At 50.6% G+C, this 24,527-nt stretch overlaps 1 protein-coding gene across 9 annotated transcripts in view; it reads left to right on the forward strand.

Moving 5' to 3' along the window:
• The window catches only part of yeats2 (YEATS domain containing 2), a 317,137-nt gene extending 293,312 nt beyond the window's left edge, over window positions 1-23,825 (forward strand). For 7 of the 9 annotated variants that reach the window (XM_070883313.1, XM_070883315.1, XM_070883312.1 and 4 more), the window contains 10 exons: window positions 673-897; window positions 1,123-1,408; window positions 10,405-10,513; window positions 12,682-12,758; window positions 14,605-14,684; window positions 16,094-16,295; window positions 20,275-20,501; window positions 20,725-20,799; window positions 22,087-22,160; window positions 23,497-23,825. In XM_070883313.1, the coding sequence (XP_070739414.1) occupies window positions 673-897; window positions 1,123-1,408; window positions 10,405-10,513; window positions 12,682-12,758; window positions 14,605-14,684; window positions 16,094-16,295; window positions 20,275-20,501; window positions 20,725-20,799; window positions 22,087-22,160; window positions 23,497-23,614 (1,473 nt within the window). In that variant the 3' untranslated portion in view covers window positions 23,615-23,825. Of the gene's footprint in view, window positions 1-672; window positions 898-1,122; window positions 1,409-10,404; window positions 10,514-12,681; window positions 12,759-14,604; window positions 14,685-16,093; window positions 16,296-20,274; window positions 20,502-20,724; window positions 20,800-22,086; window positions 22,161-23,496 lie in introns of those variants that run through there. The other 2 variants (XM_070883318.1, XM_070883319.1) reach the window with 2 other exon arrangements.
• Window positions 23,826-24,527: the final 702 nt, after the last annotated feature.

A 24,527-nucleotide genomic window follows, 5' to 3' on the forward strand; every position in this document is an offset into this window, starting at 1 on the left:
CACACTGACTCATTCAGCCTCCGTACTCACACTGACTCACTCAGCCTCCGTACTCACATTGACGCACTCAGCCTCCGTACTCACACTGACGCACTGAGCCTCCGTACTCACACTGACGCACTCAGCCTCCGTACTCACACTGACTCACTCAGCCTCCGTACTCACACTGACTCACTCAGCCTCCGTACTCAATGACTCACTCAGCCTCACCACTTTTGATCCCACCACCACTTCCTTGGTGGGTGTCCACCTCTTTACTCTTCTCTCCTTTTAAAAACCTTGTGAGAACCCAACTTTCTCTGCCCCGGCCTTCTCTCCATCGCTCGTCCACCTGTTCCTCCTGTCATTTCTTTGTAAAACCTCCTTGGGACATTTGGTGCGTGCGCTGTGCTGTATAAAGCGAGGTGGCTGTAATTGCTGACAGCAGGGACATGGATCAGCCCCGCGGTCTCCCGTGGCGGAGTCAGCCCAAAGTCGCAGCTCTGTTGCTTCCGTTGGAGCGAGCCGAGGACACGGGCTACCGCCGACGATATGGAGCCGGCGCCGTGCCGCTTGGGACAGCGACACTTTGGAAAAACAAAAGCGAGAGGTGGCGGGAAGCCCTCGGCCGGCCGGCGATTGCGTTGTGTTGATCACTAAAACCAGGTGTAAATGTAATTGTTTTACGCACAGGTTGTCCCGAGTACCCAGGCGTCCTCTCTGCATTCAGCGGCCGTTTCCTCACTCATCCATTCCCCCTCGCCCGATGGAGCAGCAAGGCCGCTGTCCGTAGCGTCCCCCCTGTCGCAGCCCGGCATCACCACCCTGCGGGTGGCTGGAGGGGTCATTACCACGGCCAGCCTCTCAACATCAGTTTCAGGAACAGCGCTGGCAAGCGCAGGAACTGCGGCTCCGCAGGTAACAAGAGGTAGGGGTGGGGGCGGGGGGTGGTGGGGGGGGTCCATAAACAAGGATAATAAAGAATGGCAGCACAATAATTGCACACTCGAGAGTTTTGGAAAGCTTTTTACTTTGAGAACGTTTTGATTGGATTTGAAGATGTAAATTGCCGGTAGTTCCTGGACTTGAATGTCAACACTTGCCCTGTGAGCACCCTGACTCTGTTCTTTATTCCGTTCGCAGTCAGAGCTGATCGGCCCCGGCCCCTCTGCGGCCTCTGCGATGCCCCTAGTGAAGGTCTCAGGACAGCAGCCCTCCCTCCTGGTGTCCCAGGTGCACGTCGCCACCAGCCAGTCGGCCCGGCTGGTTTCCGTCGCTCCCCAGGCAGCACACGTGGTGGTTTCACAGCCCGGTGCTGGAGGATCCAGGAAGTCCAGCAGCTCGGGGCCGTCCAGTCTGCTCTCCTTCATGTCCAGTTCCTCTGCTGGAGTGAACACTCTGAGCGGAAAAGCCGCAGCGACAGTATCAGGTAAGATGGGAGCTTATGACATTTCGAAACCAGTTAAACCTTCTCTTCCATCCTGAGCAGGGCCGGACCACTCCTCCCGGACACACGCTGTGTCTCCCCCTTCAACACTTGCACAGTTAGAAGGAGGTATCTGAGTGGTACACTCATTTTATCCTTCATTTCTTCGAGATGTTTGCTTTGATCTTGAGCAGTTCTGCAATTTTCTCTGGCCCACTGGGGAGACAAGATCTCTGATTTATAACCAGCTACCACTACATGGGAAGTTTCCCGCTTCTGATTGGCACTGCCCTGTGATGTCACTGTCCAGCCTCTGATTGGCACTGCCCTGTGATGCCACTGTCCAGCCTCTGATTGGCACTGCCCTGTGATGTCACTGTCCAGCCTCTGATTGGCACTGCCCTATGATGTCACTCTCCAGCCTCTGATTGGCACTGCCCTGTGATGTCACTGTCCAGCCTCTGATTGGCACTGCCGTATGATGTCACTCTCCAGCCTCTGATTGGCACTGCCCTGTGATGTCACTGTCCAGCCTCTGATTGGCACTGCCCTATGATGTCACTGTCCAGCCTCTGAATGGCACTGCTCCCTGATGTTCTGGTTGATATAGAGAACTCAGTGCATGGGGAATTGCAAGCTAAAGTTATGCGCTGTCTCTACACAGGGCAAGTTTCAGAGTTACATGCTGTTATACAACCATTCTGCTAATCAGTAGCTTGTATTGGGCAGTGTTACAGGCTGAAAAGTTATTGGAAAAATTCTGAGGGACAGGATAAATCTTAATTTAAAACGATACGGATTAATCAAGGACAGTTAACATGGATTTGTTAAGGGAAGGTCGTGTCTGACTAACTTGATTGAATTTTTTGAGGAGGTAACGAGGAGGGTCGATGAGGGATGTGCGTTTGATGTAGTCTACCTGGATTTTAGCAAGGCTTTTGATAAAGTCCCGCATGGCTGACTGGTCACGAAAGTAAAAGCCCATGGGATCCAGGGCAAAGTGGCAAGTTAGATCCAAAATTGGCTCAGGGGCAACAAGCAAAGGGTAACGGTTGATGGGTGTTTTTGTGACTGGAAGGCTGTATCCAATGGGGTTCCGCAGGGCTCCGTATGAGGTCCCTTGCTTATTGTGGTATATATCATTGATTTAGACCTGAATGTTGGGGTATGATTAAGACGTTTGCAGATGATACTAAAATCGGCTGTGTGGTTGATAATGAAGAAGAAAGCTGTAAACTGCAGGAAGGTATCAATGGACTGGTCAGGTGAGCAGAACAGTGGCAAATGGAATTCAATCTGGAGAAGTGTGAGGTAATGCATTTGGGGAAGGCTAACAAGGCAAGGAATACACATTCAATGGTACGACGCTGAGAAGTGTAGAGGAACAAAGGGACCCTGGAGTGCATGTCCACAGATTCCTGAAGGTCGCAAGCCAGGTAAAAAGGTGGTTAAGAAGGCATACGGAATACCTGTACTTGCCTTTATTAGCTGAGGCATAGAATACAAGAGCAGGGAGATTGTACTTGAATTGTACAAAGCACTAGTTGGGCCACAGCTAGAGTACTGTGTGCAGTTCTGGTCACCACATTACAGGAAAGATGTGATTGCACTAGAGAGGGTACAGAGGAGATTTACAAAGATGTTGCCTGGACTGGAGAATTTTAGTTGTGAGGAAAGATTGGATAGGCTGGGTTCGTTTTCTTTGGAACAGAGGAGGCTAAGAGGAGATCTTATTGAGGAGCCTAGATAGAGTGGATAGGAAGGACCTATTTCTCTTAGCAGAAGGGTCAACAACCAGGGGCCATAGCTTTAAAATAATTGGTAGGAGGTTTAGAGGGGATTTGAGGGGAATGTTTTTCACCCAGAGGGCGGTGGTGGTCTGGAACTCACTGCCTGAAAGGGTGGTAGAGGCAGAAACCCTCACCACATTTAAAAAGTACTTGGATGTGCACTTGAAATGCTGTAACCTACAGGGCTACGGACCAAGAGCTGGAAAGTGGGATTAGGCTGGATAGTTCTTTGGCGGCCGGCGCGAACACAATGGGTGAAATGTCCTCCTTCCATGCTGTAAATTTCTATAATTCTATGAAGATTTATTGACAAGGACAACAGTAAGCAGGGTCGAGTTATCTTATCTGTTTGCCCCCACTAACCAACATGGTATTTCCCACTGTAATGCTCCTGAATAAAAAAGCAAAGATCAATAACCCCTGTATTGGTGGGAGGGAGAATTACACATTTATTTAATATACTTCACCGTGGTTTGTTGTGAATGACCTAAATGGCTGTTCGTAGTGCATTGTGAATGATTTTGGTGAAGCAAACAGTGTAGCATTTAAGTGTAGGAAGGAGAGATGTTCCTGTTCCTGATTGAGCTAGCTCAGTGATACCATCGCTAACTAAATTCCCACAATGGGAACTTCAGCCTGGAGCAGCCACAGTTGTGGAAATGGAACCGTATAGTCTTAAAATACTTGTGGATGTTCCCTTGCTGGCTCAGTTACGCCACACCGACTAGCGGGCAGAAGCTCACCTCCCTGCTGCGTGCTGCGATAGACGACCTCAACAAGTGCAACAGCAGGGAGGCTACAATTATCCTCAGTGCCCGGGGCGCGGGAAAAATCAGCCAGTTAGAAACATAGAAACATAGAAAATAGGTGCAGGAGTAGGCCATTCGGCCCTTCTAGCCTGCACCGCCATTCAATGAGTTCATGGCTGAACATGCAACTTCAGTACCCCATTCCTGCTTGTTCTTGCAGCGACTCCTGCTGGGAAGTTCATCTGCGAGTGGGCGGAGGGTGAGGACAGAATTGGGTTGAATTGCAATCCCCGACCTCCCCATGGTCGAATGTCCTGCTGAACACTTCCTGGGCTCACACGGGGACGTGGTCCACCAAGGCAGCCAGCATCCACGGGACTGTCAGCGCCTTCAGGAGAGGGGGAAAGGAAAATAAAGGGATTGAAAAGTATCGGTGGCTGTCAATTGCACCCAGAGAGGAGTCGCTTATCCCGTGTAAATGGATTGTTCTGGGGAGGAGTTGTTTGACTACAAGTTCTATTTAAATGTTTGGAGGTTAGAAACCCCTGGGTCCACTTGAAACAAATCCTGCCATTCAGACTTAAAAAGAGCAAAAGGAAAATGTTGTGACCTCTTCATGCGCACTTAGAAAATGAATAAGTGATAAGAATATAGTGTTCAGCTCTCCCTCTGAGAGCACAGAGTGTAATGGTGGGAGAGCAGAGAATAATGGAGATAAACCGTAGTGTTTATACTGATCCCAGCGGCAATCATAGCTTCTGGGCAAATCAGATGCCCTGGAAATAAATTTTTGCCACCAGTGACCCTTCAAACAGAAACCAAACTCTCTCATTTGGAATTATTATCTTTTTATCTTTTTTTTTTAGTTCTCTCTCCTGAAGGGGCACTCACCGACCAGTGCTGGGTTATGGGATTGTCTCCTCCCCACCGGCTCCCCCAGGCGCGGGCCCTGTGAGCATCGGCAGCACATTGAACCACTGGAGGTCGCTGCCCCAACCTGCCCCCCCTCCAATATCCAGGCACGAGCAGTTTCTCGCGGGGCAGTGCGAGACGGTGACCCGGAGCAGGAGCTCCGAGTCACTTTCCCCAAAGGCGCGGACGATGGTACTGGCCCAAGCCTTGCCCCGGCTGAGATTCGCAAGTCCGGTTTGGACTGGTAGGCAAGGCCTGGGCCTCTGACTGTGTGGTCAAGTGTCGCACTGGGAGGTACTGCGCCGGGCTGTGACCTCGAAAAGTAATCATCGATCCCTGTTAAATAGCACCAGGGCTCGTTGCCTGTTCAAGTTACCCACCTTTTCCCATTTATAATTGTTATATAAATACAAGTTGTTGTTGATACCGATTGCCTCCCGTGAGCTTACTATCTGGAGGCAGTTTCATCAACTTCGTACATGCTAATACTTATTATCTCTACATTAAAAAGTATATATGTCCTCCCCACTCTCTTTAAACCTCCAGAAGTCCAGCAACCTTCCCCAACCCACTTACAGGGAGGGGACTACCTGAATGGCCTGTGACAGTTCCATTATTGAGGCAGTTTCTGCTTATTTCAGATAGACCTCGCATGACTCTGTCACATTGCCTTCTGGGTAGAAGGTGTGGGGACCTTGTCGGCGTCACTCATTGCCTCCTCCCGACTGGGAGTTAGTGCGTCACTCAGTGCCTCCTCCCGACTGGGAGTTAGTGCGTCTCTCAGTGCTTCCCCCTGACTGGGAGTTAGTGCGTCTCTCAGTGCTTCCCCCTGACTGGGAGTTAGTGCGTCACTCAGTGCCTCCTCCCAACTGGGAGTTAGTGCGTCACTCAGTGCCTCCTCCCAACTGGGAATTAGTGCGTCACTCAGCGCCTCCCCCCGACTGTGAGTTAGTGCGTCATTCAGTGTCCTCCCCCCGACTGGGAGTTAGTCCGTCACTCAGTGCCTCCCCCCGACTGGGAGTTAGTCCGTCACTCAGTGTCCTCCCCCCGACTGGGAGTTAGTGCGTCACTCAGTGCCTCCCCCCCGACTGGGAGTTAGTGCGTCACTCAGCGCTTCCCCCCCGACTGGGAGTTAGTGCGTCACTCAGTGTCCTCCCCCCGACTGGGAGTTAGTGCGTCACTCACTGTGTCCCCCGACTGGGAGTTAGTGCGTCACTCACTGTGTCCCCCGACTGGGAGTTAGTCCGTCATTCAGTGCCCTCCCCCCGACTGGGAGTTAGTGCGTCACTCAGCGTGTCCCCAGACTGGGAGTTAGTCCGTCACTCAGTGCCTCCCCCGACTGGGAGTTAATGCTTCATTCTATGTGTCCCCCCCGACTGGGAATTAGTGCGTCACTCAGCGCCTCCCCCCGATTGGGAGTTGGTGCGTCACTCAGTGTCCTCCCCCCGACTGGGAGTTAGTGCGTCACTCAGTGTCCTCCCCCGATCAGGAGTTAGTGCGTCACTCAGTGTCCTCCCCCCGACTGGAGTTCGTGCGTCACTCATTGCCTCCCCCTGACTGGGAGTTAGTGCGTCACTCAGTGTCCTCCCCCCGACTGGGAGTTAGTGCGTCACTTGGTGTCTTACTATAAGTGACTTAGTTTCCGTTTACTTCATGGTCCAGAGTGACGGGCACAGAGCAGGTCCGACGACGCATTTTTGCCGCCGGTATATCTGCCGGCTGCTGTTAACAGGAAATCTGATTTACAAAAGCATTCCCCTTGTGAGATTGAGTGTCGGAAAAATCACCATTCCTGTTTCTTGGAGCGAAGCCTTCCGATGGGAGACTTCCCACACACCGCCTTCCTCTGGATTGCGTTGCCTGTTTGAAGTGCACTGTGTGTGGCAGTAGTGCGGCCCATTCGCTCAGGAACACTCTGCAGCATCGTGTTGCGTTCTTCAAACATCGATTTAATAAACATGAGCAATAACTGATGTAGCGTTAAGCTGCTGATTGAGGGAGTGAAAGCCACAGAGAGAGCCGTACTTGAGACAGGGTCGGTGCTGGCCCACTGTAGCAATCTGAAGGAGGTGACTACAGGAACAGGAGGAGGACATTCAGCTGCTCAAGCCAATTCCACCATTCAGTTACATCATGGCTGATTTGTATCTTAACTCCATCTACCTGTTTTGGTTCCATAACCCTTAATACCCCTTGCCTGATTAAAATCCATTCACCTCTGTTTTGAAAGTTTCAGTTGACTCCCAACCTCAGCAACTTTAGGGGAGAGAGTTCCAGATTCCCGCTCCACATCATGTGAAGAAGTGCTTCCTGACATCACCCATGTAAGGCCTAGCTCTAATTATAAGGTTATGCCCCCTTGTTCTGGACTTCTCCCACCAGAGGAAATAGTCTCTATCTACCCTACCAACTCCTTTCATCATTTTAACCGCCTCAATTAGATCATCCGTTAATCTTCTATACTCCAGGGAATACAAGTGTAGTCCGTGCAACCTGTCCTCACAATGTCACCCTTTTAGTCACGGTATGATGGTGTCCTGCGTTCACATTCTGTGACTGCATTGGATCAGTGGTATTCACAGCTCTCATCAGCAAAATGGACTGAACAATTCGCAACAAATCTCTCGTACTCGCCAGCCCACCTCAAACAATTATTGTCCCATTCTTTGCTTTCTGCCCCAGCCCAACATACAGTGTGTTTCCTGCCCCAGCCCAACGCACAGTGTGTTTCCTGCCCCAGCCCAACGCACAGTGTGTTTCCTGCCCCAGCCCAACGTGTTCTCTACCACAGCCCAATGTGTTCCCTGCTCAGCCCAACACACATTGTGTTCCCTGCCCAGCCCAACACACATTGTGTTCCCTGCCCCAGCCCAACGTGTTTCCTACCCCAGCCCAACATACAGTGTGTTCCCTGCCCAGCCCAACGCACAGTGTGTTCTCTGCCCAGCCCAACGCACAGTGTGTTCCCTGCCCAGCCCGACGCACAGTGTGTTCCCTGCCCAGCCCGACGCACAGTGTGTTCCCTGCCCAGCCCGACGCACAGTGTGTTCCCTGCCCAGCCCGACGCACAGTGTGTTCCCTGCCCAGCCCGACGCACAGTGTGTTCCCTGCCCAGCCCGACGCACAGTGTGTTCCCTGCCCAGCCCTGCGCACAGTGTGTTCCCTGCCCAGCCCAACGCACAGTGTGTTCCCTGCCCAGCCCAACGCACAGTGTGTTCCCTGTCCAGCCCAACGCACAGTGTGTTCCCTGTCCAGCCCAACGCATAGTGTTCCCAGCAAAATGTACAGTGTGTTCCCTGCCCAGCCCAGCCCAACGCACAGTGTGTTCCCAGCCCAACGTACAGTGTGTTCCCTGCCCAGCCCAACGCACAGTGTGTTCCCTGTCCAGCCCAACGCACAGTGTGTTCCCTGCCCCAGCCCAATGTGTTCCCTGTCCCAGCCCAACGTACAGTGTGTTCCCTGCCCCAGCCCAACGTACAGTGTGTTCCCTGTCCCAGCCCAACGTACAGTGTGTTCCCTGCCCCAGCCCAACGTACAGTGTGTTCCTTGCCCAGCCCAACGTACAGTGTGTTCCTTGCCCAGCCCAACGTGTTCCCTGCCCCAGCCCAAGGCACAGTGTGTTCCCTGCCCCAGCTCGAGGTGCAGTGTGTTCTCTGCCCCAGATGCTGTGTTGTTCCACCTACACTCAGTCTTCTCCCAGTGCCGCTCACTGTCCAGGTTCACATGTCAAGAATAGTCCCTTGGGTGAGATGCTGGAAGGCTCCCACCATCCAGCAAGAAGGCAGTATCCTCAGGAGAAGAAGGGAGAGAGACACTGGCAAAAATTAAACTCCACACTGTACATATCCACGGAGTAGGATGACCTAAAAATTCGAATAACGTGTAAAGTGCATGACTGAGATGAGGAGAAATTTCTTCACTCGGAGGGTTGTGAATCTTTGGCATTCTCTACCCCAGAGGGTTGTGGATGCTCAATCGTTATATATTCAAGGCTGAGATTGATAGATTTTTGGACTCTAGGGGAATCAAGGGAGATGGAGATCGGGTGGGAAAGTGGTGTTGAGGCCAAAGTTCAGCCATGATCTTATTGAATGCTGGAGCAGGCTCGAGGGACCGAATGGCTACTCCTGCTTCTAATTTTTACGTTCTTTGTACACTGAATATGCATTGCTGTGGGATGGTTTCTGTGACCCAGTCACACGGATCGGGCTATGACAGGAAGCGCAGTTTATGATGTTGTACCCGGGCTCAGGCACACTTCCTGCTTCATCAGATGACGGTTCCTGAGTAATGGTGCACGGTGATGTCACAGGGCCACATCACACGCACACGTTTGGCTTATGACAAAACGACAACGTTTTTAAAATGATAAAAATTGAGAATAAATAAAGATGACATGGTTTAAACTAATTGCATACGGAATGTCTACAGAAACCATTTAAACTCACTGGGGTTGAAATTGCCCCTTCCCTTCAGGCCTGTTAGCGCCGGAAATTACCGACCACGCTGCAGAGTGCAATGGCCACCGATTTTTTTTGTGAAACGGCCGCCATTTTGAAAATTCTGCTCCAGCGATATCCCGGCGGAGACTCCCTCCCCCCTCCCCCGCTCCGCTGCTGCCCATCCGTCCTAAGTGCGTTATCAGAGCGTGCTTCATCGATGTTTCCCCAGCGATTGCAAAATTCCGCCGAGAAAATCTCGCTGCCGCCGCTCAGTGCCAACACCAGCTTTTTCTGCCGGTGCACTGTGCTTGGAGTACTTGCAAAATGGCAGCGCGGCTGCCATTAAAGGGGAGGACCTACTGCTGAGGCCGACATCTTTTTTTTTGTCGGCAGACTGCCATATCAGTCCAACAGTTATGCCCCTGGGTTTTGCCGGGCCATCAACAGGCAGCCTGGTACCCCCTCTTGGGTGCCAGGCTACTGGCCCGGCTGAAACCCTCCCTGGTGGTCCAGTGGGCCGAACTTAAAGAATCGCAGCATCTCTCCCCTTTAAATGAAGGGGAGAGATGTGGTGACGCGGCACTGTGATGACATCATCAATGATGACTGACAGCGGCGGACACTACACCCCCCCCCCCCCCCCCCCAACTTCCACCCCTCTAGTGTACTCACCGCCTCACTTCTGCCCCCATTATGACCGATTTCCGGTCCGCTGGAAAAAAAAGCCAAAGAGCAGAATTTCGCTCAAGAGGCCACCGCTTCCACCGCGCCGGTAAAACACTCGAAACACGGTAGGTGCCCCGTTTCCAGTGATGGCCATTTTCGGCCCCGTTGAAACTAGACTGACCTCCATATCTCTAGGCAAAAATATAAATTATTTTTCTTAGCCTTGACTGTGAGTTCTATTAAGCATCACGCCAGGGCCATTAGCTGGAAGTAGTGAGGAAACAGTTAGGATTGGCTGTACTATTAACAAACACATTTGGAGTTGAACACGATGCATAAGATCCTATAAAAATAAGATGATCTATCTGCCTTTGGTTTGTCTGCTCACTGTCAATGGGAAATGTAATGTCTGATTATTGTTCTGCCATCTCTTTGCACAGTGAAGACCGAGCCTGGTTCTGTAGGAGCTTGCTTCAGCCCCACACCTCCCACAGCGGGCACCGTGAAAGTGGAACGGGCAGGACTGGATGGGACTTTTGAAATTATTGAGTAAGTCCAGCATTTTATTGCCACATCCCTTTTCTATATATGCCTCCTGTGTTCAGTTTAAAAATTCAAATACAACACAGCTTAGATACAGAGTAAAGCTCCCTGTACACTGTCCCATCAAACACTCCCAGGGCAGGTACAGTACGGGTTAGATACAGAGTAAAGCTCCCTGTACATTGTCCCGTCAAACACTCCCAGGGCAGGTACAGTACGGGTTAGATACAGAGTAAAGCTCCCTCTACACTGACTCAGTGAACACTCCCAGGGCAGGTGAACTGTGGCCTGTATTGAGTTAGCTGATCTCAGCTACATTGGCCACATTGTTCCTGGAATGGTGCTGGAGGCCTTGCTTGAATCACCTCTGGAAAATGCATGTCAGTGAATGTCGGGTAATACACACCAGTGAAGTTTAGCACAGTCAAATACCTTGCCAGCACTCACTGTTTAGCTTCACAGAAGAAGAATGGTCACTTGGGTGAGATACTATAGAGCAGGCAGCCTCATGGTACACAGGAACGGCGAGAATTCGTAGAGCGACGTGATCGGGGTCCAGAAGAGGCGAGGGCCCAGGGGTAGCACGGGCCAGCCCACACTGCGCTGTGTGTGCGCACTAGGTCCGTGCAGCAGAGCTGGTCTCCAATCGTCTTGGTTAATCTTTGCCACTGGACCAAGACCTAGCTCTGTCAAGCCCGTGTGGTGGCTGGTGTGCAACGGTCAGCACACGTTAAAAAAATCCACGCACAGGCATCTTCCACCCTTGAGGATGTAGTTCGGGACCTGGAATATTAGGTCCTTCATTGAAATACCTATGAACTCATTCCCTTTTTGGTGTGAAAGCAAGTCATCCTCATTTCGAGGGACTGTCTATGATGGTGATGATGGTACACAGGAGAGAAAGGGGAGAAAGCCAATAGATATAAAACATACCGCTATTTCATTGTTAAAGTCTGCTGTGCCAATATCTCATCTAGAAGATGCTTATTGACACACCATCTGTCCCTCATGTTATATAGCCTTGTGTACGGTCAGTTCAGTGAGGTGTTACTGCGTTACAATAAGTGTCACTGTGCAGAGAAAAAAAACAGGTTCATGTTTTTGTCACGACTGGCTGTTAGATGTCGCTGCTTTTCTTTGAAATAGTGCCATGGGATCGTTTACTTCCAACAGAGAGGGCAGACAGGGCCTCGGTTTAATTTCTCATCCGAAAGACAGCACCTCTGATCGTGCAGCACTCCCTCAGTATGCCACTGCAGTATCAGACTAGATTAGGTGCTCAACTTTAAAAGGGCTGTGGTTCAGATGGTCATAAAGGGTCACATTGCACTATTGGACAGGAACGGTAGTGTGACCTGGACTAACAATCCACAGAACGCATGGCAGATTGAGAATTTGAGTTTAGAAATAAAGGGCTGGATTTTTGGCTTTGCTGATTTCGGGGCAGTAATGGTGGCGGGCCGGTACAGTTTGTGCCTGGGAATAGTTTGCGCCTCAGTCAGAAAAATTGGGCAGCTGGGCCCTGAGTGTGGTGCGTTGCTCACCTCTCTCAGGGCGCTAGGCTGGCTGAGCAACTGAATATCCCGAGCTAAACAGCCGGCCTTGGAGCGCTCAGAGAGGTCTGCGGGGGGGGGGGGGGATACCTGAAAAAAAACAACAATACATAGCCCATGCCACCACAACATACATCGCAAAAAAAAAGAAAAGAAAAAACAATCACACTTACCCGAGGTGGACATTACTTATCTCACTGCAGCCGCTGCAGGTCGGACCGCGCGTTTTCACAGGCGGTCCCAGCAGGTGGCGCTGTGGGGCGTACAGGTCGGGCGGGAGTCAGAAATCGATTCGGTGTCGCAACCAGGGACATTGCACCTCCTCTTCCGGGCGGTAATGCTCCGCACCCTGCCGAAACCAGCCCCGAAAACCCCGGCAGGGCGCTGGAAGCTGGCCGTCAGCCCGGAAGAGCTCAACGCTGCCATTGCCGTCTCTCCGGGGCGAAAACAGAGGCAGACAGGACTGGAAAATCCAGTCCAAAAAACTGGTATCAGTAAAGGTGAAGTGAAGCTGTCGGATAATCGTAAAAACCCACCTGGCTCACTGATGTCCTTTGGGGAACTTGCCTTTAGTGCCACATACACAGCACTGACCAGCCTCTTATTCCTTGCTGCCTTTAGCCTTGGGTACATTGAGAATGTGCAACAGTTACTGACTGCCATCCTGAAGAAGGTGCCTTTGATCGTGCCCAAGAAAAGTGAGTAAAGCTCTTTGATTATTATTTCAGGCAGGTTGCTGATTTTAACGTTGGATTTGGCAGTTAGGGTTTCGCTAACTCTGCGAGGCAGCAAGTCCCACGTGTTCACATTGGGCAGGTTTCGAGTCGGCGCAAAACTCTTCCCGCCAGATAATCAGTTTTCGTGATGTTAGTTGAGGGCCAGGAAACCGGGGAGAACTCCCCTGCTCTTTGAAATAGTATCATAGGATCTTTTATTTCCAACAGAGAGGGGCAGATAGGGCCTCGGTTTCACATCTCATCCGATAGTGCAGCACTCCCTCAGCACTTCACTGCACTACTAGACTAGATTAGGTGCTCAACTTTAAAAGGGCTGTGGTTCCAATGGTCATAAAGGGTCACATTGTACTATTGGATAGGAACGGTAGTGTAGTGACCTGGACTAACAACCAGAATTTGAATTTAGAAATAAAAAGCTGCTATCAGTAAAGGTGACAGTGAAGCTGTCAGATTGTGGTAAAAACCTACTTGGTTCACTAATGCCCTTTAGGGAAGGGAACTTGCTGGCCTTACTCGGTCAGGCCTATATGTGATTCCAGTCCCACACCAATGTGGTAGACTCTTAACCACTCTCTGAAGTTATATTAAGCCACTTAGTTATATTAAACTGCCGCAAACATGGACTCCAGCAATTCAAGAAGAAGACTTACCATCACCTTCTCTTGGCAACGAGGGATAGGCATCATATGACATAGAAAAACAGGTGCAGGAGTAGGCCATTCGGCCCTTCGAGCCTGCACCACCATTCAATAAGATCACGGCTGATCATTCACCTCAGTACCCCTTTCCTGCTTTCTCTCCATACCCCTCGATCCCTTTAGCCGTAAGGGCCATATCCAACTCCCTCTTGAACTGGCATCAACAACTCTCTGCGGAAGAGAATTCCACAGGTTCACCACTCTCTGAGTGAAGAAGTTTCTCCTCATCTCGGTCCTAAATGTCTTACCCCTTATCCTTAGACTGTGACCCCCGGTTCTGGACTCCCCCAACATCGGGAACATTCTTCCTGCATCTAACCTGTCCAGTCCCGTCAGAATTTTATATGTTTCTATGAGATCCCCTTTCATCTTTCTAAACTCCAGTGTATAAAGGCCCAGTCGATCCAGTCTCTCCTCATATGTCAGTCATGCCATCCCGGGAATCAGTCTGGTGAACCTTCGCTGCACTCCCTCAATAGCAAGAACATCCTTCCTCAGATTAGGAGACCAAAACTGAACACAATATTCCAGGTGAGGCCTCACCAAGGCCCTGTACAGCTGTAGCAAGACCTCCCTGCTCCTATACTCAAATCCCCTAGCTATGAAGGCCCAAGAATTAATTTAAAAAAGATCAGGGAGATCTGTCGGTGTCCTGGCCAATATTCATCCCTCAGCCAACACCACCAAAAACAGATTAACTGGTCATTTTCCCACTGGCTGTTGTGGCACCAATTGGCTGCCACATTTGCCGACATTTTAATTCCTTGGATGTGAAGTGCCTTGGATGTCTGGAGGATGGATAACGTGGTACATACTTTAGGGGTCATGGTTTCTCTCTGTATTGCCTCCATAGCTTGAACGTGACCAAAGTTCTCACGGTGCAATCTGGCCACTTTAACCTGACTTTCTTTGACTAAATCAGCGATCGAATTCAGCACTGTCTTCACTTTGTTTATTGCTGCCCAACTGGTTTGACATATTAAGTGCTGAATCTACTATCATACCCAGCTCACTTCCCTTTAGCTATTTCTACAACATCCGTAGTCATTCTGTAACTGGTGCCAGCAGTTCAAGACATTAAACACTGATCGCTGAACTTTCTCCACCAGGCGAGGACACCAACCCGTTTTGTGCCATCTCTCTGGAACAGTATTACAGCTGGAATATTGGGAAGAGGAGAGCCGCAGAGGTAAGGCCCAGCTCCCAGTGTTCTTAAGCCCAGGTTAATTCTCAGCCCATTGTTTGTGTTTTAAACTATGCAAAGCTTTGAGGACAGAGATGGAGAGTTGCAACATCAGCAGGATTCCCACTCCCGATTGCTATCCAGTGATCCCTGCTGAAAATGTACGTGGGTTTCAGGTAAGACAGGAACACTGTGATGCATCCCCTGGTCAAATATCTTGCTGCAGTTGTGTGTGAAGAATAGCGATTTGGATGAGGCAGTCATCACCTGTGTAACTGGAGCCTAGCTTTCAAGGGGGGGGGGGGGGGGGTAAGAGGGGGTGGTGGGGGAACAGCAGAGGATTGACTTATTTTGTGGCCTCTTCCACTGCCATTCTGAAACCAGCTGTCCCTGTAGTCCCTGAATGTTGTGGCTGAGACTGGTACCTCAGCATGTGGTGGCCTGCAGGCAGAACCTGAGCATTCTGTGATACAGGACTTGGTGTACTAGTGCCCATGACACAGGGTCCCCTTTGTCAGTGTATGTGTGTCCCAGCACATCCGATACGGGAACCCATGTCCCAGTGCCTCGTGATCCAGGGTCCCCTGTGCTAGTGTATGTGTGTCCCAGTGCCCCGTGATACAGGTCCCAAGTCCATAGGAAGACAGGAACAAGAGTAGGCCATTCAGCCCCTCGAGCCTGTTCCACCATTCAACTGGATCATGGCTGATGGGTACCTCAACCCCATTTACCTGCCTTAGTTTTAAATACCCATACCCAACAAAATATATCAATCTCAGTCTTGAAACCTCCAGTTGACCAAGCATACACAATCTTTTGGAGGAACAATTCTAGATTTCCACACCCCTTTGTGTGAAAAATGCTTCCCGATTTCACTCCAGAATGGCCCAGCTGTCATTTTAAGATGATACCCCCTTGCTCTGGATTCCCCTTCCAGAGGAGTAGTTCCTCTATATGTTCCCTATTAAATCCTTTTATCAGTATTAAACAGCTCAATTAGATCAGCTCTCAAACTTCTGAATTCATGGGACTGCAACCCAAGGTTATGAAACCTGTCCTCATAATTTAACCCCTTTGCCTGGTATCCTGGTGAATGTGCGCTGCACCCCTCCGAGGCCAATATCTCTTTCCTGAGGTGCTGTGCCCAGAACTGAACACTGCAGTACTCCAGGTGGGGGTTGAACAAGGCTCGGTACCACTGAAGCCAAACTTTTACCCTTTGTACTCCAGCCCCCTCGAGACAAAGGCCAACATTCCATGAGCCTTGTTGAGGACTTCAGCCCGAGAGTAATGTTGCTCTGATGCTGTTTTGTGCACCTTATTTTGATTCTGAGGACGGTGGTGTAAAGCAGAGAAGCTCATGTTGCCCTGTCTCTCCCTCCCTGTCGCCACCCCCCCGCCCCCCCCCCACCCAGTGGCAGCGTGCAGTAGCCGTGAGGAGGATCCTGCAGGAGGTGATGGAGAAATGCCCACGGTTCAGCAGCATAGAGCCCATGAAGACCAAGCAGATTGTGTACTGGTGCCGGCAGCGCGGGTACGTGCCCCCCGACCCAGAGACCGCAGTCGCCGAAGAGGACTCGATGGAAGATATACTGACTCAGATCGACAACGAGCCAGGTGAGCTGGACACTCAACTCCCAGTGCTAATTCGCTCAGGATTAGAGAGGCGCAACCACCGAACCCCATCCGGCAAGTTGCTCGCTGTGGTGAAGGGTTCAAATCCCCAGCGGATGCAAGTTTAACAGTCAGAAAGAGAGGAGTGAGAAGAGAAGTCAGAGGCACTCTGTTGACTCGAAGGGTAGAGCTGTAGAATGTGGCCATGGTTCCATCTCCTGCTCCCGCTGCAGCAACCGTTCCTTGTCTTGCATGTGGAGAAGTGGCAGCTATTCTGCTTCATCCAGTGGAATGGAGCCCCCTTGTCCTGTACCCTGTGGTGGGGACATTCGTTTACCCTATACCTGGTGCAGCAAGGGTTCCTTGTCTTATATCTTTCACTGCTTCCTGTAAATAGTAGGCTCCTTCTCCTCTCATCGTCATCATCATAGCAGTCCCTTGGGATCGAGGAAGACTTGCTTCCACTCCTGAAGTGAGTTCTTTGGTGGCTGAACAGTCCAATACGAGAGCCACAGACTCTGTCACAGGTGGGACAGATAGTCGTTGAGAGAAGGGGTGGGTGAGACTGGTTTGCCGCACGCTCTTTCCGCTGCCTGCACTTGATTTCTGCACGCTCTCGGCGATGAGACTCAAGGTGCTCAGTGCCCTCCCGGATGCACTTCCTCCACTTAGGGCGGTTTTTGGCCAGGGACTCCCAGGTGTCAGTGGGGATGTTGCACTTTATCAGGGAGGCTTTGAGGGTGTCCCTGTAACGTTTCCTCTGCCCACCTTTGGCTAGTTTGCCGTGAAGGAGCTCCGAGTAGAGCACTTGCTTTGGGAGTCTTGTGTCAGGCATGCGAACTATGCGGAGCTGATCAAGTGTGGTCGGTGCTTCAATGCTGAGGATGTTAGCCTACACGAGGACGCTGATGTTGGCGCGTCTGACCTCCCAAGGGATTTGTAGGATCTTGTGGAGACATCGTTGGTGATATTTCTCCTCTACCTGTACAGTGGAGACTCCTTCTTGTAGTTCCAGTGTGGTCCTTATCAGTAAATTGTCAGGCAGATAGTCTGAAGCCCTGTCTCTGAGATGTTTTCAGTCTCCTGTTCAGCCTCATTTCTGTCTCTTCCTGCATCCCTGTGGGATTGAGCTGGATGGAGTTTCAGGGACATGGCAGGCTGGGATTTAATCAATTTAATATTTTATTAGTAAGGGTTTACAATTATGTGACAGCCACAATAACAAAAGCCCGATGTTCCTTGAAGACACTGTCCCAGTAGATAGTCTATATATAGCTTATCAGCCCGTTTCAGCAAGCTGTCAAACTATATGCTTTCAAATGGTACAGCCCAGTGTCCTTGCCCTATATTATCCCGGTAGTAAATCACTGGAATAAAGTTAGATCGATACTTAAAAGACATCAGGAATAAATAACCACACACAATTTAAAAGGAAAGATGGTCCGATTTTATAATTAGGCACAAATTTACTCTGTGGGAGGCGGGGAACAGGCAGCCAGTTTGTATTCCCCACAACTATTGACACATTTGGCATTATTTACAAACCCTTGGGGACGTTTACAAATCCTTGAGTTGTTTACGTGGGCCATGAGTGCATTTCGCATTTGCACCCCCGCGCCCCCCCCCGCCCAACACCCATTCCCTCTCCGTCCAACCCCTGCCCCCTCCACCCAACCCACCCCCCTCCCCACTCCGCACAACCCCCATCCCCACTCCGCACAAACCCCACCCCCCCTCCGCCCAAACCCCACCCCCCCTCCGCCCAAACCCCGCCCCCCCTCTGCCCAAACCCCGCCCCCCCTCAGTCCAACCCCCGCCCCCTCTGCCCAACCCCCTCCGCCCAACCCCCTCCGCCCAACCCACCCCCCTCTGCCCAACCCACCCCCCTCCGCCCAACCCCCTCCCCCTCCGCACAACCCCCATCCCCCCTCCGCCCAACCCCCGCCCCCGCCCCCTCTGCCCAACCCCCTCCACCCAACCCTCCCCACTCCGCACAACCCCCATCCCCACTCCGCACAAACCCCACCCCCCCTCCGCCCAAACCCCGCCCCCCCTCAGTCCAACCCCCGCCCCCTCTGCCCAACCCCCTCCGCCCAACCCCCTCCGCCCAACCCCCTCCGCCCAACCCCCTCCGCCCAACCCCCCCTCCGCCCAACCCATCCCCCTCCGCCCAACCCACCCCCCTCTGCCCAACCCACCCCCCTCCGCCCAACCCCCTCCCCCTCCGCACAACCCCCATCCCCCCTCCGCCCAACCCCCGCCCCCCCCCCCCGTCCAACCCCCGCCCCCTCTGCCCAACCCCCTCCACCCAACCCCCCCTCCACCCAACCCCCGCACCCTCCGTCCAGCCCCCATCCCCTTCCATCAACCCCCCCCTCCTCCACCCAGCCCCCATCTCCCCACCAAACTAGGATTAAAAATCAACCCCAATGTGCTATTCATAAACCCATAGAGATAATTACATATTCTGGGACATATTTACATATTCTTGAAGATATTTGCATATTCTTCATTTTGATTTGTTATTTTTCAAATCCTTCCCATTATTTACAACTCATTGGGCTGGATTTTCGGCAACCTTACACCGGGTTTTTCGGTGCTATTTCACCGTTTTTGGCGGAATATTCCCTGAAATCTTGCAGCGGCGGTTTTGAAATACCGCTGGGGAGCTGACCGCCGGCGTGCAAGATTGGAAAAAGCGCTTTCACCCAATATTTGGCTCAGCGGTGACCCGTAGATGGGACCAAAAAAAGCGCCCGGGGAAAAACCTGTCGGAGCAGCCCTTGGAACGGCAGTAGGTATGAAATCCTGTAAAAAAGGTAAGTTAAAGTTTTTATTTTTAAATTCTTTTGCAGCAATTCACCAGAAAACGGTCTTGTGATTTTTTATTTTTTGTTTTTTGGGAGGGAAAAAAATAGTGTTTTCCCCCTCCCTCGGCCCAACTCGCAGCGGTATCGGCCTCGGAGAAAAGTTGCGGATTGCTTCACGAATCTTTGTGCAATGCCGATTTTTCCCATCGGGCGCTATTTTTCCACTTTTTTCCTGAATGTTCGGCCTTGAAATCATTGCGGAGTCAGCAGTTTTTTCGCTATGATCAAAACCGAATTTCTAGCCCTATGGGTTAATTATAACTTTTTTCCTGTATTTACAAACTCTACGAGTTACTTATCGCTGTTTGAAGTCAATTACTAACTCATTTATTTACAAACCCTTGGTATCCAGAAACTTATAGCGCTGTTTACAAACTCACCAATATTTAGCTGGGGGCTATTTAGAAACACCATTATTTACCAATGCTGGGGCTATTTAGAAACACACCATTATTTACCAATGCTGGGGGCTATTTAGAAACACACCATTATTTACCAATGCTGGGGCTATTTAGAAACACACCATTATTTACCAATACTGGGGCTATTTAGAAACTCACCATTATTTACCAATGCTGGGGCTATTTAGAAACTCACCATTATTTACCAATGCTGGGGCTATTTAGAAACACACCATTATTTACCAATGCTGGGGCTATTTAGAAACTCGCCATTATTTACCAATGCTGGGGCTATTTAGAAACACACCATTATTTACCAATGCTGGGGCTATTTAGAAACACACCATTATTTACCAATGCTGGGGCTATTTAGAAACTCGCCATTATTTACCAATGCTGGGGCTATTTAGAAACACACCATTATTTACCAATGCTGGGGCTATTTAGAAACTCGCCATTATTTACCAATGCTGGGGCTATTTAGAAACACACCATTATTTACCAATGCTGGGGCTATTTAGAAACACACCATTATTTACCAATGCTGGGGGCTATTTAGAAACACACCATTATTTACCAATGCTGGGGCTATTTAGAAACACACCATTATTTACCAATGCTGGGGCTATTTAGAAACACACCATTATTTACCAATGCTGGGGCTATTTAGAAACACACCATTATTTACCAATGCTTGCCACTGTATTTCAGAATGCCCCTCCACGTACACTGGGGCCGATGAGCTCTGCCAGAGGCTCTTGGAGGTGGAGGCCATTTTGAAAACCGAGCCCGAGAGTGACGAAGAGGTAGACATCATTGGCACGATCGAGTCCTCTAAAGTGAAAGTCAAGAAAGAGCTGGAGGAAGAGGATGAAGAGGTCAAGTTCTACATGGGCATGATGCCAGCTATGGAATACGCCAGAGACACAGCACAGCAGGTAATGATCAAAAGCTAAGATGTAGCCAGATACCCAACTCTGAGCCAATACCTGCCGTGTGTGTGTGTGTGTGTGTGTGTGTGAGAGAGAGAGAGTCGGGCTCCCTAGCTCCTGAGTATGAGTGCACGCTGTCCTTTCTGCTGGTTATAGTCTCCCCGCACTGACTTCCCTCCTTTCTGCTGGTGTAACTCTCTGCACTGACTGCCCTCCTTTCCCTTTATAGATCGGTGTTACAATTGAACCCCTGGAGCTGGAGAGCCAAGTCTACGCACCAGTGATTGAAGACATGATCATAAAGGTGAGGTGAAGATGCCAGAAGTCATTCTGAACCCAGCTGCTTTTTCAAAGCTTGTAAGCAAGGGGTGGTGATTAATTGGTGCCGCAGTGTGCAGTGCCATTGAGTGTAGAGCAAAGGTCATGACACACAGACACCCACACAGTAAGTTTCAAAACTCAGCAGTAAGCAAGCCAAGCACTATTCCCAAACACAGGGAACGAGCAACAGTGCGTCACTTCAAATCACTCACCAGCTCCAAGTAACTGTGAGTCACTCTAAACCATTCGGGCCAGCATTGAGTAACAGTGAGTCACTCTAAACCACTCGGGCCAGTATTGAGTAACAGTGGGGGAAATTGCTGTTGAAGGCTTCCTGCAGGCGAACGCCTCCGACCAAAATTTTTTTAATGAAAATATCTGATGGTCCCGGAGGAACGTAGGATTGTGCTCCGAGGCCTAGTTGCGCAGTCCAGCGTACGGGAACATGTCTTCCATTTGCACATGTTGGGATCACGTGGGCCTGGACCACCAATCAAAATGTAGTATTCTCATTCATAGTAATGAGAGCCCGGAGCTCCCATTACTCGAGCTTCCATTCCTCGAAGCTCCCATTACTATCAATGAGAATACCCCTTAAATCAAATAAAACGCAAACATAAATAAAAAAACACCACTTTTTAAAATTAATTGAAATTAAAAAAAAAAACATTTTAATAGTGTTAAAAAATAAACTTACCTTCATAGACAGCGTTTTTAATATAAAAATAAGTAGTAACATTTAATTTTTCTATGTTTTAAAACTTTTATGCTGGTAAAAGTAGACTATGCACCTGCTTTTACCAGGCGTAAAAGTTTAAAGGACATTCACTGGGCAAATAGCCCAAATCTCCGCCCGTGAATGTCCTTCTCCCGGGGATGCGTGTGATCTGTCAAAAGAAATTCTGACAGATCGCAAAAGTTAATTCTCGCCGTATGCGCATCGCGTGCCGAGAACCGGCATTTGCGAGGCCTCTTCGGGAGTGTGCACACATCGTACGCAACCGGAGAGGCCACAATTTTCGGGCCAATAAGTCACTGTAAACCACTCATGCCAGCTGTGAATAACAGTGAGTCACTCCAAGAAGCTTATGATCTTCCAGTATGCACTGACATTGGGCGCGGATCCTCACCCCCAGCGTAGTCCTGGGAAATTCAGTCTCTGGTGCCCGTCGGAGAGGGTGAAGAGTAAAGGGCCTGGCAGAAGCTGCAGCCTTCTGTGAGATGGTTGTGCTGACATGGTTCCTGATCACTCTTATCTCTTTGCCTTAAGGCTACTGAACAGTTTGTAAGTGACATCCTCCGAGAGTCTTTGGGAATTGCACACCAGGGCACTCCCCACAACAGGTACAGTGCAATCTTATTTCTAACCGATTGGGGACATTGAGGGTCTGACAGCCAATGCAGGCCAAGGACAGGGGTGAGAGGGACTTGCTGCAGGGTAGAATACGGGCAGCAGAGTTGTGGTTTACAGAGGGTGCAGGGTGGGATGTTGTCCAGGACAGCATTGGAATCGTGGAGTCTGAAGGTGACTAGGCATGAATGAGGGTGTTTAAGCAGCAGATGGGCTGGGGTAAGAGCCGAGGCAGATGGTATTTTGGAGATTGAGGTGGACAATCTTTGTGTTTCGAGGTTCAGCTCGGGGTCAAATAGGACGTCTGGTTCAGCCCGAGACAATGGCCGGGGAGGGGGACAGAGTCGGTGGCTAGCGGACCGAGTTTGTAGCTGGAGCTGAAGACAACGGCTTTGGTCTTGTCAATGTTTAACAGGAGGAAATTGCAATTCATCCTCGACTGGATATTGGTCAAGCAGTCTGACAACACAGATGCGGTGGTGAGGCCAGGAGAGATGCTGGAAAGGTAGAGCTGGGTGTCATCAGTGTACATGTGGAGGCTGACTCAATGTCTGCAGATTATATCATCAAGGAGCAGCATGTAGATGAAGAAGAGGAGGGGCCAAGGATAGAGTTTTGGTAGACCCCAGAGGTATAGGTGTCGGGGTGGGAAGAGAAGCCAATGCTGGAGGTGCTCTCGCTATGATTCGGTAGGTAAGAGTGGGACCAGGCGAGGGCAGTCCCACCCAACTGGATCACAGAGGAGAGGCGTTGGAGGAGGAGGATATGGTCGATTGTGCCAAAGGTTGCAGAGAGTTCAAGGAGGGATAATGCACCACAGTCCCAGAGGATGTCTGTCTCAGTACCACCTCCCAGCCTGCACACCCTGTACCCACTGTTCCCTGGGTTCCTCTCAGCTTCCTACACTTGCACGGAAATAAATGAATCCTATAGAAAGCAATGTTAGTGGGATCATTGGCTCCCTTGTGAGTGTTTGCTGGGTTGTTGAGTGTGAATAAACAGGACATGGAGAAAGCAGGAATGAATCTTCTATTCAGACAATTGGCAAAAGAACCAGGGGGGGAATGAGGAGAAATATTTTACGTAGTGAGTTGTTTTGATGTGCAATGCACTGCCTGAAAGGGTGGAAGCAGATTCAATAATAACTATCAAAAGGCAATTGGCTATGTACTTGAAAAAGAAAAAAAAGAGCAGGGGGTGTGGGACTAATTGGATAGCTCTACCAAAGAACCGGCACAGGTATACTGTGCCGAATGGGCTCCTTGTGTGCTGTACGATTCTATATCCAGTTTGCAAATACTGAAGCTTCTGTTTCTTTGTTCGATTCAGAGCGCCCAAAGAGCTGAGTGTAACCAACGTGCACCAGGCCATCTGCAACATCTCTGTCTGCGACTTCCTCACCAACAAGTACATGGGCATCCTAACAAGCGAACAGACCCCGCAATAAGAACGCTGAAAGCTCTCGCCACTCCCCCCCGCCTCCCCACGCGTCCAGACAGGAACCCTGGAGCGTCCGAGCCAGCTGGCGCTGACACGTCACTGCGCCCTCCGTGTCTCCTGCCGCGCCCTTAGCGGGTGAAGCACTCGTTGCGGAGCCGCAGAAGCTCGCGGGCGGAGCACCGGTGGTTGGAGTTGGTACACGACAGGAGGAAGGGGAGGTGTGCTGAGGGGGGGGGGGTGGTGGGGGGAACTCGTCGATAGAACAGCTGGACAAAGATGTCAAGGGCGATGCCACACTTTTTAGTGCCACTGTATTGACGAGTGAGAGAGGAAACCGGGCAGCGATCTGCTTACACTGTGTGACGTACAGCACTGAAGGACTTAAATAGAAACCCATTTCCCTTCGATCCAAGCAATCACACCTCCAGACCAAATACTGGCGGCCAGTCAATAAAGCAGCTCGTTATTCTATTAAAAACTGTTTTTCAAAAATGGTACAGGCACGGATTTCAAACTCATGCCCTTTATTGAGAAAGATTAAAGGGCTCGTCAGTGGCAGCAGTCTGGTGAGCGTGACAGCTTCATCTCCGCATTCTTCCAGCCGCCTGCTCTCGAGTCTCTGCTGTGGGCGAGGGGCACTGAGCAAAGCCCAGGCTGCTGCCTGCGGCGAGGGAGGAATCAGACGGGCGCAGGCTGCCCTCACACAGCCAGCTTTACAGCACCAGCAGCAGCCTGGTAGCAGTTAACCCCCACCGGGGTCTCCCCTAACCCTGGCACTCGGGACTGTAGCACAGGGGCACAGCTGCCCTGGAGGGTCAGTCCCGCCTGCAAAGCCATCAACATTTGTCTGACATACTGAGCTGACTAATGGGAGTTTGGCTCCACCCCTGACCTTACTCCCTGGCCAACAGCCATTGTGT

This window comes from Pristiophorus japonicus, chromosome 6 (genome assembly GCF_044704955.1).
Source record: "Pristiophorus japonicus isolate sPriJap1 chromosome 6, sPriJap1.hap1, whole genome shotgun sequence".
NCBI classification, from domain to species: Eukaryota; Metazoa; Chordata; class Chondrichthyes; family Pristiophoridae; genus Pristiophorus; species Pristiophorus japonicus.